The sequence below is a fragment of the Limanda limanda genome, chromosome 9 (genome assembly GCF_963576545.1).
Source record: "Limanda limanda chromosome 9, fLimLim1.1, whole genome shotgun sequence".
Classification (NCBI taxonomy): Eukaryota; Metazoa; Chordata; class Actinopteri; order Pleuronectiformes; family Pleuronectidae; genus Limanda; species Limanda limanda.
The window spans coordinates 7,998,395-8,011,517 of NC_083644.1; the positions used below are offsets into that span (position 1 = coordinate 7,998,395).

Sequence of the window (13,123 nt, forward strand, 5' to 3'; positions counted from 1 at the left end):
CCGCTCACGCCACAGATAGGCTGGCATTTGACTTTTGGCGAGGGCAAGTTTACGAGCCATTCAAGTCTCTGGACCAGTTAGACCGCTCGTACCAGCGCAGTTTAATTAGTGGGTGATCGAGTGTCGAGCTGCTGATCACAAAGAGGAAAAGAGAACGTCTGTGCGTCCCGGAGCCTCTTGGCCGCTTTTTGAAGGAAAGACATGGCCAAATTATTCCGAGCTGCTATCATGGGTCCGCCGGGATCAGGCAAAGGAACGATATCCAAGAGGATTGCGCACAGCTTCGGTCTCCTCTATCTGTCCAGTGGCCACTTTCTGCGAGAGAGTATAACGGCAAAAACAGGTAAGTAACACTGCGGTGGCACCAGGAAGAGCAAAGCCTGGAGCAATACACAAAGAAGTTGTTTTATATGTTCCATGACACAATTTGGCACCATCCTAATGTTTTCTTTCCTCTAATATAGCTATAATTATCACAAATGTGCTTTAATCAGGTCTATGAGATGAAACATTTGAAGAATGAAGCACATGATATGTCCAAAACTTAATTCTTCAGTCCAACCCCCCAGAACACGAGACACTAGGATGGGAGGAAACTGAATTTTTCTTTATCTGATTTCACTTTGGGGAAGACTTGACTCACCAACTGGCATTCGTTTAATTCCCAGCTCTTGCCAAGCTCACATATAGAGTGATAATAAACCAGAGCTCAGAGCAGAGGGCTAAGTATAAACATATGTGCTTGGCAAAGTTGTGTGTGGCAGGACAACAAACCCCTTTTTTCCCTTTTCATATTATAGTTTAAAGATTGATAAATGAGTGAAATCTATATGTGTGTGTGTTTGCGTTGAGAAGTTTGATGACTTGGCATGACTATTGACTTAATTACCCACAGCAGGCCTCAGGGGTTTCCAGTTTGACCTTAAATAAACTCGATTACAGAAGTCACGAGCAAGAGTTCTATGTCTATATTTCCATCAAAGCTTCTGGATCTTGAAGCAGGAAGGAGAACAAATATATTTACAATTGTCTGTGTGTTTGTTGTGTGTCAGAGGCAGGTGTGCTGGTGAAGTCCTTTGTGGAAAGAAGCATGTTGGTGCCTGACCATGTGATGACCAGACTGATGCTGCCCAGACTGGAGGAGCTGAGCGGCAACAGCTGGTTACTGGACGGTAAGAAAAACAGAGGTTTTTGTTTTTACTCCAAACACAGCTGATAAACCAGCTTTACATACACCAGTTGTTCTGCAGAGAGGGGATATTTTCTTTGTTGTGCATCGTCATGGCCCAGTGCTGGGAGCTGCCCTATATTCTGATTGGCCAGTGTCGGTGCCACCCCCCATAAATGGCTAATGTTAGAGGCCGGGCCTTCATTAAAGTGTTTGCATTCTGTGAAACATGGCCTCCACAGTGCTTTTACTGGAGGCTGAGGAATAACTATGTGGGAAATTATGCTCTGGGTCTGTGAGTGATTAGTTCTCTGATGCACAGAGTGAGTTCCCAGCCTCCTGCTCTGGCCTGTGGACACGGAGGTCAGGTCAAAGAGGAGAGATGATTCATATCAGCAGGGTTCACAGAGTTTCTCTATCATGTGCCAGGATTTCACCCAGTGACCTTTGTCTTAACATTAAAAGGTCCATGGAAAAAACAATTATAAACTTCATAATGAACTCGATATAAACAGCACTTTTTAAAACAGAGTTACATGTGCTTCACGGTGACAGATCAAGACAGAAATTAAGTAAATAAACAGACTCGATAAAAAAAGGCTTTCTTTTGGAGTAAGTTTCACTTCTATAAAAGTAAACAACTTAGATAGAGTCAAGAAGGGTCTTCTTGTAGAAGTCAGTTCTGAGGTACTTATACCCACATAAATAAAAGCTTAATTTAAAAATATTAAAATTAAGAAAACATCTCACATAAAATCCAAAATACATTTTAAGTAGAAGTTCATTCGGAGGTACTTTTATATATGTGTATATAAAATAATTAAAAAAAATGGAATAATAAAAAATATAACTCTTAGACTTAATTGCATTTTCATAAGGGATTTAAAATATGTCACTGATTCTGTTAGCCATCTTTCCTCAACCAGGTCCAACCAGAGCTTCAGGGTCTTGACTGTATCCCCTCCTTCCACTTAAGTTTTTAAAAAAGTCACTCTACTGCGTTTGGTTACATATAAAATAAAATGTAATATATTGTCTGTTTTAATGTTGATGTGATAAATAATGATGTTTAGCAGGGCACATAGAAACGTGCTGGTTGGAAAATGGCTCCTTAATTAGTGGAGATCATTGTGTCTCTGTCGCAGTTAAACATTACCCACATCCTCCCGAGAGATGCCACACACTGGTTAAACAAACTGGTTAGTGTTAGACTGGTTTAAACCTTGAGACATGACATGATCGGCAAACAAAAAAATTAAGCCAGAGGAGAGAGAACAGAAATCAAGGACAAACACACACACACAGAGACAAACAGAAATATACTGCACCACATGAACATAATTGCCTGCTCTTCCCCTCTCGTAACCACTGACTGGGGCCTTCCTACGTCTTGGTAACATGATGCTCTGGTGGTTAGAGGGATTTTAACGGCTCTTTATTGATCAAACAAAGGATCACACAGAGTAACCGTCGGCTTCCACTCAAACATGTAAGGAAGCAATAAAACCCAGACAAACCGTAATGCAGGGATATCAAACCATGAAGTTAAAAAGCAGTAAAATGGGACGAAATGGCCAAGTTGACCTCTAGCAAGGCACTGTCCTTGAGGTCACCTTGAGCTCAGATTATAACAGTGGGGCAAGAGGCAAAGTCACCTGAAAAGGATTAAATCTGAAATATAGTTCATCTTTGTTTCTTTGCACTCACGGGACCCAGAGGAAGAACGTTACTGACATTTTTGCTCCAAGACTTTTTCCTCTCGTGCAACCAAAGGCTTTGACATATTCGTTCTTTTGGGGGGGAAAATATCTCAACATGATGGATTGCGATGAAATTCGGGGCAGATGTTCATGGTCCCCAGAGGGTAAACCTGTCGACCTTGACCACCATCTGCCTGGCATAGGTTGTCCCTTAGCAAGTCACTGTCAAATTGATAACACATTCTTTCCAGAGATTTGTGGTTCCCAGACATGAGCTTATAATGACAAAGAAATATTATTGAGGTTTGATATTCTGATATGTATAACAGTTTATTCTGCATTTTAATATACATAAACAACCATAAATATACAGAAAACGCAAATAAAACCAACTTTTTACAGTAGAACCTGAATTAATCAAATAATTTTCAATGTTGCGGTTATATCAGTTCATATAAGCAATATCTGAGAAAGGCTGATATTAACCAATATTATCAGACAACCAATCTACTGTTTGGGTACTACGAGAAATCTTTAGCAGTAGTTAGTTACTTAGTTAGTTAGCATGCTAGCTAGAACTAATGGTGACTCATCCAGGTCATGCTTATCCGAGGATGTTTTTTCAGTAAGTTCCTCCACATGTGCATAATCAGTTTTTATTGTATCACAAATCTGGAAACAGTTGAGCCTAACTTGCTGTGGGCTCTTGATATTAGCAGAAATATAAACAGGAAATACAGTTGCTATACTCCTTATGGTGTGGATTAAAGAAAAAGGGACAGACACACCACAGTCGTGAATGTTGTTGACAGAAACATAAAAGTCAAACCAACCTCCTAAACATAAACTCTATGTGCCGTCTGCCCAGGTTTCCCTCGGACGCTGTCGCAGGCCCGGGCCTTGAATAACTTGTGCCAGTTGGACTTGGTCATCAGCCTCAACATCCCCTACGAGACGCTGAGAGAGAGATTGAGCGACCGCTGGATCCACCAGGGCAGCGGGAGAGTCTACAACATGGGCTTCAACCCGCCACGAGTGCAGGTCTCACAAGATATAGATGTTTATTTATTCTTTCACTTTCTTCAGCCTGTGATTTGTGTGGGTGTGATTAGAAATTAGGTTTTTAATTCTTGCATCATCTGGATGAAGGTTTAAAAATCAAGAAACTTCAACCAGATGAGTGACAACATCATTACTCAATACTAACTTCCCTTTCTCCTGCACAGCCTATATATGTATACTCTAATACGTACAAGTATTACGTATGATCTAAAGTTACGTAAAGTTATCTTTCGGAACTAAAATGTTTGGAAAGTGCTTTGTTTTGACCCTGTTGCATGTTGCCCCTTGTGCTCTCCTCCTCAGGGTAAGGACGACATCACTGGGGAGCCGCTGATTCACCACGACGACGACAAACCAGAAGCTCTGATGTCCAGGCTGAGACACTACAAAGATGTAGCCAAGCCTGTCATAGACTTATACAAGTGAGTGAATGTTTACTCTGCAGTGTGAACCGTCCTCAAGGATTTATTACATCTGCCAAGAGCATTGCACCATGGGAAGTCAAAGCCAGAAATCAAACAATGTCGTCATGACTGGGATCATTGGACTCTTAGTTTCTCCCATTTGGAAATATTTAGCTCAGCAGTGAGTTCTCAAGTCTTAAACCTCTTAGAGCTGTAGTCGGGTTTTACTTTATCGCTCCATACGAAACAAGCAGAGCCTCCCGTTTCCACTGTTGTGTTTGATAAGTTAAATTTTTCTCTAATGACTGAAGTTAAGACTAAAATGATTATATATAAGGGTTTACATAATAAGGTTGGTAGGGTTTAGTCCAGTAACATTACAGGAGTTTATTGCTACATTGGTGGAAATACTCAACGTTATTATCAACGTGCCCACAACCTGTTTCTTCTCCTTCTTCCTCCCTCAGGTCCCAAGGAATCCTGCACTCGTTCTCCGGCACAGAGACAGACCGGATTTGGCCTTACATCAACTCTCTCCTCAGCACCAAGATGCACACGCAGCCATCAGACACCCGCCAGCCCCAGATGCCCTGATGGTGCTCTGGAACAAAAGACCACAGGGAAACATCAGGAGGCCATTAGAGGAAGTGGGTGGAGGTTTGCACGCGCTGGCGTCGGTGTCGGGTTTTAACTCATTGGGGGTTTAGAGAAATAAATGGACCGGGACACTGATCAAAACTGTTGCCAGCCAACATGCCTGTGATTTTCAAGTTATTCAATAATGGTTGTACATGCCAATTACCAGGAGAAGAATATTTCAATATTATTGTAGTGAAATGTCAGAATTCTTCAAGGAGACATCATATCTAATCACTTATCTAAATTGATTTGACAGAAACACTAATCAAGCAGCAATTTTTCATACTTTTATTCTTTTATTTTTAATTGTGAAACACTGAATATAAAAACTCAACCACAGAAAGGCGATCATGAGATCAGGCTGACTACAGACAAAAATATCATTTTGCAGTGAAACCCGTAAATTACTTTCGCAAACTGAGGAGTTGTAGTTTTTTATACTTAACATACCTAACAAGGCTCTTATTATAAAGTTCAGTTTATACATTGCTTTAGGTTACAGATTCATTGAGAGCAATACTGACACTACTTTGTTTTAAATATAACCAAAATTGGACCCTTTGAGTCTGTGAGCTGTATATGACGCCTACACGTCTGCTGTTACATATGCAAAACAATCTTGCAGAAGCAGTTTCTCCTTCCTTGGCTTTGTGAGTTCACTGTTTCTAGATGAGTCCATCACTTATGTAAACAATGCACTGTGTAAACCGCTATTCTTTGCTTGTTGTGCTGGAACGCCGCAGTCACGCTCGGGCTGGTGCTGGACCTAGTGCCGCTGAGATGAAGACCAATGCCTATAATACAGAGTGTCTTCAATATTGTTACCTTTCTTTAAATATAATATACGGTTGCCTTGAGAGTTTGAATGTAAAGTTTGTGCTGGATTACTAAGAAATATGGGATTTATATGATTGTTAGAAGGTCATGTATGTAAAGATCTTGTTTTCCAGATTATTTAAATACATCAATGAATGTTGCATTGGGAACAACTTGTAAAATGATCAGCTTTTCCAGCTTAATATTTCCACTATCAATCGTTTCAGAATTAAATTACGAGCTCCAGATCCATTACTTCAAAGTAAAAAAGCATCACGTTAGAGAAAATGCACTAACAAATTGCACTAAAATGCACGAATCACAAAAATGCACAATCAAGACATAGAGATTATTTTATTTTTTTAGTACTACCTTTGTTGATCCAGCAGTTTTGAAACTTTTAGTTAATTTGATCACATCAAATCATTTTGAATCTTTTGATATTATTTTCCTTACGTGTGGTCCGATGATTGTGGGTCTTGTGTGTGTTACAGATTGTAAAGGAAAGTTTTGTGTTGACTTGACTGAAGTAGTTTTATTTGTTTGCTTCGGTGACAAGTGGATAAATTATGCTTGTGCATATTAACTTGTCTTTCCTCGTCTTGGTGTCTTCAGCAGCAAAAGTCTGTAGATAATCATTCGATGAGTGTGTGTGAAGAGTGTGTCGAGTGCGTGACCACACCCCACAGCTGTTGTGTAACCCCTCTGTGGATTTCTCCCTTTTTTCTATCCTGCAGTCCAAACATGTCTCAGTCCAAGAACAATTAAACTATTTTCTCATGGCTGCTTTGTCGCTGTCTTTCTGTTGTTGTGATGAAACATTGTGGAGCCTGTTGTGCATACAGTATACACACCTGTATCGTTCATCAGCTTTGTGTCAGACAATTCAGCCCAATTTGATTATAATGGGTACAGTTCAAGTCTATCTATCTATCCATCCATCTATCTATCTATCTATCTATCTATCTATCTATCTATCTATCTATCTATCTATCTATCTATCTATCTATCTATCTATCTATCTATCTATCTATCTATCTATCTATCTATCTATCTATCTATCTATCTATCTATCTATCTATCTATCTATCTATCTATCTATCTATCTATCTATCTATCTATCTATCTATCTATCTATCTATCTATCTATCTATCTATCTATCTATCTATCTATCTATCTATCTATCTATCTATCTATCTATCCATCCAAGTTATTTTCCATTATTTTTAAGAAAGAAAGAAAACGGGGCAAGATTTAATACAGTATACTGATGCTGTTAATATTCTTTGCTATGAATTAACTCTCTTTCTTTCATTCTTTCTTTCTTTCAAAAATATCATTTTGCAGTGAAACCCGTAAATTACTTTCGCAAACTGAGGAGTTGTAGTTTTTTATACTTAACATACCTAACAAGGCTGTTATTATAAAGTTCAGTTTATACATTGCTTTAGGTTACAGATTCATTGAGAGCAATACTGACACTACTTTGTTTTAAATATAACCAAAATTGGACCCTTTGAGTCTGTGAGCTGTATATGACGCCTACACGTCTGCTGTTACATATGCAAAACAATCTTGCAGAAGCAGTTTCTCCTTCCTTGGCTTTGTGAGTTCACTGTTTCTAGATGAGTCCATCACTTATGTAAACAATGCCCTGTGTTAACCGCTATTCTTTGCTTGTTGTGCTGGAATGCCGCAGTCACGCTCGGGCTGGTGCTGGACCTGGTGCCGCTGAGATGAAGACCAATGCTTATAATACAGAGTGTCTTCAATATATTTTTTCTTTCTTTCCAGCGACCATGAAAAAAAAAATGCTGCTCTCCCATTCTTTGCTCCTCGATCTTTCATATCAGGAAAAACAGGAATCAGCAGGACATATGCAAACTTGCACTGACTCACAGGCTATAATTGATAAACAACAACACACACTGGACGTAAGAATGCTGTGTGTGTGGGTGTGTGTGTGTGTGTGTGTCTCCTCCCTTTCTCCTTTAATCCTCTCAGATCCGCCTGCACCTCCCTGCTCCTCTGTGACAGATTACATCCTCGTCAGCTGTGTTTAAACTTGACACAGGGTGGAGTGCTGTTTTATCTTTTTGCATGAACCTTGATGATCATAATTGTTATATATTGTTAAAATTGTCATCACCACATGCCCCAAAACCTGAAATACAGCTCGACTGGTGTTGTGTTTCATGATCATTGTTTGGAAACGGGAGGAACGAGAGCTCTGCTGCCTCGAGACCTTCAATGTTAAATATTGCTATAATGAATCCCCATATAATAGTCTTATTAGTGCTGATCACTGGTTATTGTTTACTCCATTGGTACAGTTCTGTTTTGTGAGTAAAGGGTAGTGTACAGACATTTTGTAGATGTACTCAAGTACTATGCTTAACATTTGAGGTACTTGTACTTCACATTAATGTTGGCATTTATGCAACTTACCCTATTTCCACTCTACTACATCTCAGAAGGATATATTGTACTTTTTACTCCACTGCGTTTGTCTGACAGTTTTCCGTCCTAGATTTCCCAGAGGTATTATGTATCTCTGATTGTTTGTGATACCGTGCGTGGGTGTGTGTGTGTGTGTGTGTGTGTGTGTGTGTGTGTATTTGGGGGGTTGGTGGTTTATGTGATGCACTTTGTGTTACATTTAATTTGTATGAAAGTGCTATATAAATAAAGTCTAAATGACTGGTTGATTAGCAGTAAAATGTAACGTGCTTATATTAATCCAAATATATCAGATAGAATAGTAACTAGTAACAGAAATAGTAATTTGGTTATGAATGCAGGACTTTTACTTGTAATAGAGTATTTTGAAAGTATGCAAATACTTTTACTTTCTCCACCACTGCCTGTAGTGAATACAAGCAGCCGGGTTTCCTGTAGTCCTGTAGCAGGTTTTCCTCCAGGAAGCGCTGAGCGGCGCAGTTTCCACTGTGCAGATCCATGAACATCCACCCCCCCTCCATCTGCCCCACTCAAGCCCATCCACATCTTCTACAGATCTACCACACGCCATCGCGGTATACCCTGCTCAGTGTCGCGCTAATGCCCAAGATGTGATTGTATGGTGATGATGTCGTAGCCTGGCGCTGCCTCTGCACTTTTACGCACGGGTTTTTTTTATTACCTGGAGGGTGGGGGGGGATCCTCCTCGTCTCGCTGGACAGTTTGACGACGCGTTGACCTTTGCTCGGCAGCGGATGACAAACCAAAGGTCGTGCGTGTGTCGTGCGCGGAGGAGCATCTTCACCACGGCAGGAGACGAAGCGCACAGGGGGGAGCAAGGTAAACCCACCTGCACGGTTCTATGTGTTTTCTCTCATCTGACAGAAAGGACGTGTGTTTTTTATTATATTTTTTATTATAGGCCAGGCTTGTATATATGCGTAAAGCAGAAGGAGGAGAAGAGAGCATCGTGATGTGTGTTTGTGGATGTTACATAATGTCAGGCTATACCTCTGGAAATCCTCCCCACTTCCACCCCCCTCTCACAGCCCGGGGGGGCCACAGATGCGTCTCATCCATATACGCACCGGTTCCAAGTCGTGATTCTCATAAACGAGACACATTGATATAACATGATGGAACCTGTGTCAGTGCTGCGGGCCTGGGTAGTGACTGGATGCGCACTGGAGCATCACGACTCACATCATTTGGGTAATTTTGTTATAGAGGTGTTATTATTTTACGCATGATTAATGGTGCATTCCGTTATTTCTACGTCATGCGTTCTGCTAAACGTCCCTTCATCCTTAAGAGAAATGACACGAATGAGTGGGAAGGTTGTCACTCATTTTTTTTTTCTTTTCTGCCAGCTGATGATGTTGGTGACGGCATGTCAGGACACCTTTAAAGGGGCAGGGCAAGCTCCTGTGCGTCAGATCAGGTTCATGCACCAAACCCCCAAGAAGCCAGAGATTTAATAACGCCACATTATTTATTTGGAATGACAGGTTTTCTTATATCATCATCATCAGCGTTATCAGAATCTTCATCTTCATCATCCTCGTCCAGGAGAAGGCTCTGGGGTTTAGAGGACAGCTCCTCTCCTGCGTTGTCCAATAGCGCTCAGCCACGTCACCACCGTCATCATGCGCGTCACGTCAGCGGATTAACACAGCTCGCATGGTGGTTTCGTGTCCTGCTCACCAGCCACTGAGTCACAGCAAGGGAGTGCAGAATCATCCATGAGAGTTGAGTTCATGGAGGCATAAGAAAAATGACTTTATTTATTGTAATGTTCCTGTTTATGGTGCAATAAAAAGAGCAGGTGTACCAGGGGTTTAAGGGGCCTTTTATGGCCAAGGGCAAGGGCAGGAATCTGCATTTTATAGATGAAAACTGGGGTTCTCCAGTTTCAAGTTCCCTATGTAAAAGCCACTGGTAAGCGCTGAATGCAGTGCAGTGTGGATGTCTTGTGTTGTCCTGAGTCACATTTGTCTCCAGAGCAAGAAATGGGTAGAATCATCCATTAGAGTTCAGTTCATGGAGGCATGAGATAAATGACTTTATTGTCGAAATGTAGAAAAGTGGTATTTGTAATTTTTCTGTTTATGGTGCAATAAAAAGAGCAGGTGTACCAGGGGTTTAAGAGGCCTTTTATGGCTTTGCGTTTTGTAGGTGAAAACTGGGATTTCTCCAGTTTCCACTTCCTTACGTTAAAGATAGATAGATAGATGGATACTTTATTAATCCCGTGGGAAATTTAGGTCATCCAGTAGTTAATACACTTATACACTTATACACCTCACCGACATACATACATAAATCACATGTACATAGGGAGAACAAATTAAAGATACAGGAATGGGTCTGACCCTATGGTACAGAATGCAATGATTGTGTCAGTGTCCAGTAGGAAAGCCACTGAGCGCTGAGTGTAGTACAGCGTGGATGTCTTGTGTTGTCCTATGAGGTTTCTGTTTTTTACTGCCCAGGACAAGAATCCTTGGATTGCAGCATCAAACGTTTCACAGACTCAGCCACAGATTCAAGTCCACCACCCAGCCGCTGATCCAGCAGATTCCTGGATTCTGCTTTAACTCTTATGGGGGATGAGGGATAATCATTAATCCTCCGTCGAGCCTTGAGGACGATGGTAAAAACCAGTGATGGTGGCGATACGGCTTTATAAGATACAAGGGCCACGGTCGGTTTCAACAACATTTCATGAAACTGTATAAAGGGTTAAAGGCTTTTTTTATGGATTCTTAAAGGAGAAGTAAATAACTAAATGAAATTCAAACCCTCAATATAGAATTTCCAGTGTGCTGGTGACACAGACCTGTGAACAGGCCTTTTCTTTGTTTTGTACATAATAGCAGAGCGAAAGAAAAACCTGTCTTACAGTGTCACAGATACCAGTGCAGATCACATCAGCTTTATAATCTGCATTTACTGTTTGTTATGAGCCAGTCGCCCATATTTATGCAATGGTTTCCACATATCAATAAAAATAGGATCTGTAGTGAGACAGAAGTTTGACATTTGCCAACACATTTTCTTTATTTTCCATTTTTTTAGCATAAGTCTGCTTATTAATGCAATATAGCTCAAGTTGAAAGCTCCTTTTTTCCCCAAATAGTTCCTTTGCAAGTAACTGCAACTAACAGTTAACTTCTTTATTGGTTAATGAATTAATGAATTAATCAGTTTGCCTATAGAGAAATATGCCTATTATTGTCCCAAAGATCAATATATAAATAGCTTGTACTGTCTTACATAAAAAAAAGCACCAGGTGGCGATCAAGATGCTTTGGCCTCACTTTTGGGAAGCAGTCGTTGCCTGCATTTTCATGATGAGGGTATAAATAACCTTCATTAAACCAGTAAATCTTAGTGAGATCAATAACAAATAAAACAAACTTGTACAACATACAAGGACCATGTGTCTGGCTTCATTTGCAAGCAGTGATTATGCACGTGGCAGTGATTATGAAGCCCAAGTGGCACGTGCACACTCACGAGGGGCATCAAAGGGTAAATATTGGTCGGCACAGTTGAGAACAAGACAGGAAGCTCCACTACGACAATTGAGCGGCAGCACGTTTGCTCCGGATGCGACGGGTCCCGCTTTCCTCTCTCCTGGACATTCCGTTCACGCTGCGCTCCGAGCTCCCGTCTGCTTTGCTAAAAGAGTTTCCCAGGCTCATGTCCTCTTTTCAGAACCATGCAGGGCTTCCGTTGCCAGGGGACAAGGCCAAGGAAGGAACCATGCCATCAGTGGTCAGTGGGTTTTGTCCGGCTTAGTCCAAGGGTCACAGCACAAGAAGCTACAAACGGCAAACGTTGAGCGGAAATTTCAAGTGTTTTGGATTTTGGATTGAATACAAAGAGGCTGTGAACATCCAAGGCTGCGATAGTAGAGAGTGGTACAATTGATACAAGGCTGTCGGGGGCCTCACTCATTTTTAGTGCAGGTTTAGTTTTATATAAAATAGATGGTGCTGAGAGTTTTGCAGTTCTGAATACACTTTATCATCTGTGCTTCATCTGGGCCTCATGTTGCAGACACCATCTGTCATACAATAACACATCTGTCTTATATTAAGTATTGTACATTAGTATATGTTGGTTGACTTCAAGAATCTGTAAATAATCAAATCATCTGAGTCACTTTTAAATCAAAATTGCCAAACACTTGCTTTGTCGTTTTTGGCACATTTCTGACAAAAGGATCAATCTGTTAATAAAGAGATTGACCCGCAGGTCGAATGGCAAAGAGAATAATTGTCATAGCTTTAGCTTTATTAATTCCTCTAATGACATATTGAATTTAGACAATAATCAAAGCAAACAGCTAATTAAATAAACCTTGGAACATTTGGCATATTTCTCACAAAATATGCTAATTTTACATATGAGCTAATTCGACAACATCTTAGCTTCACAACTAAAGACTGATATACTTCTTGAGAATAATATCATTACACAGATTATATTGTGTCTGCAGTAGATATTGAGTGAATTATAATTTTTGGGTGAACTATCCCTTTAACAGCTTTATTTTAACTTGTTTTTTTTTGTACTGATTTTGGATAGAATTTAGTAGAAAATGTAGCCTTTGAAACACCCACAGCATATTTTCCCAGCTACTGAGTGTGAATAATAGATGCAGCAGTAACATTAGAGGACTGTGTGTTGAGGTGGATTTCCCTTTTACTCAGTCGGGGACAGAAGCAGCAGCAGCAGCAGCAGCAGTAATATGCGGTGCTGAGGAAAGAGTGGAGGCGCTAGACTCACACACACACACAGGGAGAGAGAGGGAGGGAGGGAGGGAGGGAGAGAGAGAGATACAGAGAGAGAGACAGAGAGAGAG

At 40.7% G+C, this 13,123-nt stretch overlaps 1 protein-coding gene across 1 annotated transcript in view; it reads left to right on the plus strand.

Moving 5' to 3' along the window:
- The window catches only part of ak4 (adenylate kinase 4), a 6,814-nt gene extending 243 nt beyond the window's left edge, over window positions 1–6,571 (plus strand). Inside the window, exons 1-5 of the mRNA XM_061077480.1 lie at window positions 1–343; window positions 1,053–1,172; window positions 3,737–3,909; window positions 4,234–4,352; window positions 4,802–6,571. The exon at window positions 1–343 is cut by the window's left edge and continues 243 nt beyond it. Of these exons, the coding sequence (XP_060933463.1) occupies window positions 202–343; window positions 1,053–1,172; window positions 3,737–3,909; window positions 4,234–4,352; window positions 4,802–4,928 (681 nt within the window). The 5' untranslated portion in view covers window positions 1–201 and the 3' untranslated portion in view covers window positions 4,929–6,571. The remainder of the gene's footprint in view (window positions 344–1,052; window positions 1,173–3,736; window positions 3,910–4,233; window positions 4,353–4,801) is intronic.
- The last annotated feature ends 6,552 nt before the right edge of the window (window positions 6,572–13,123 follow it).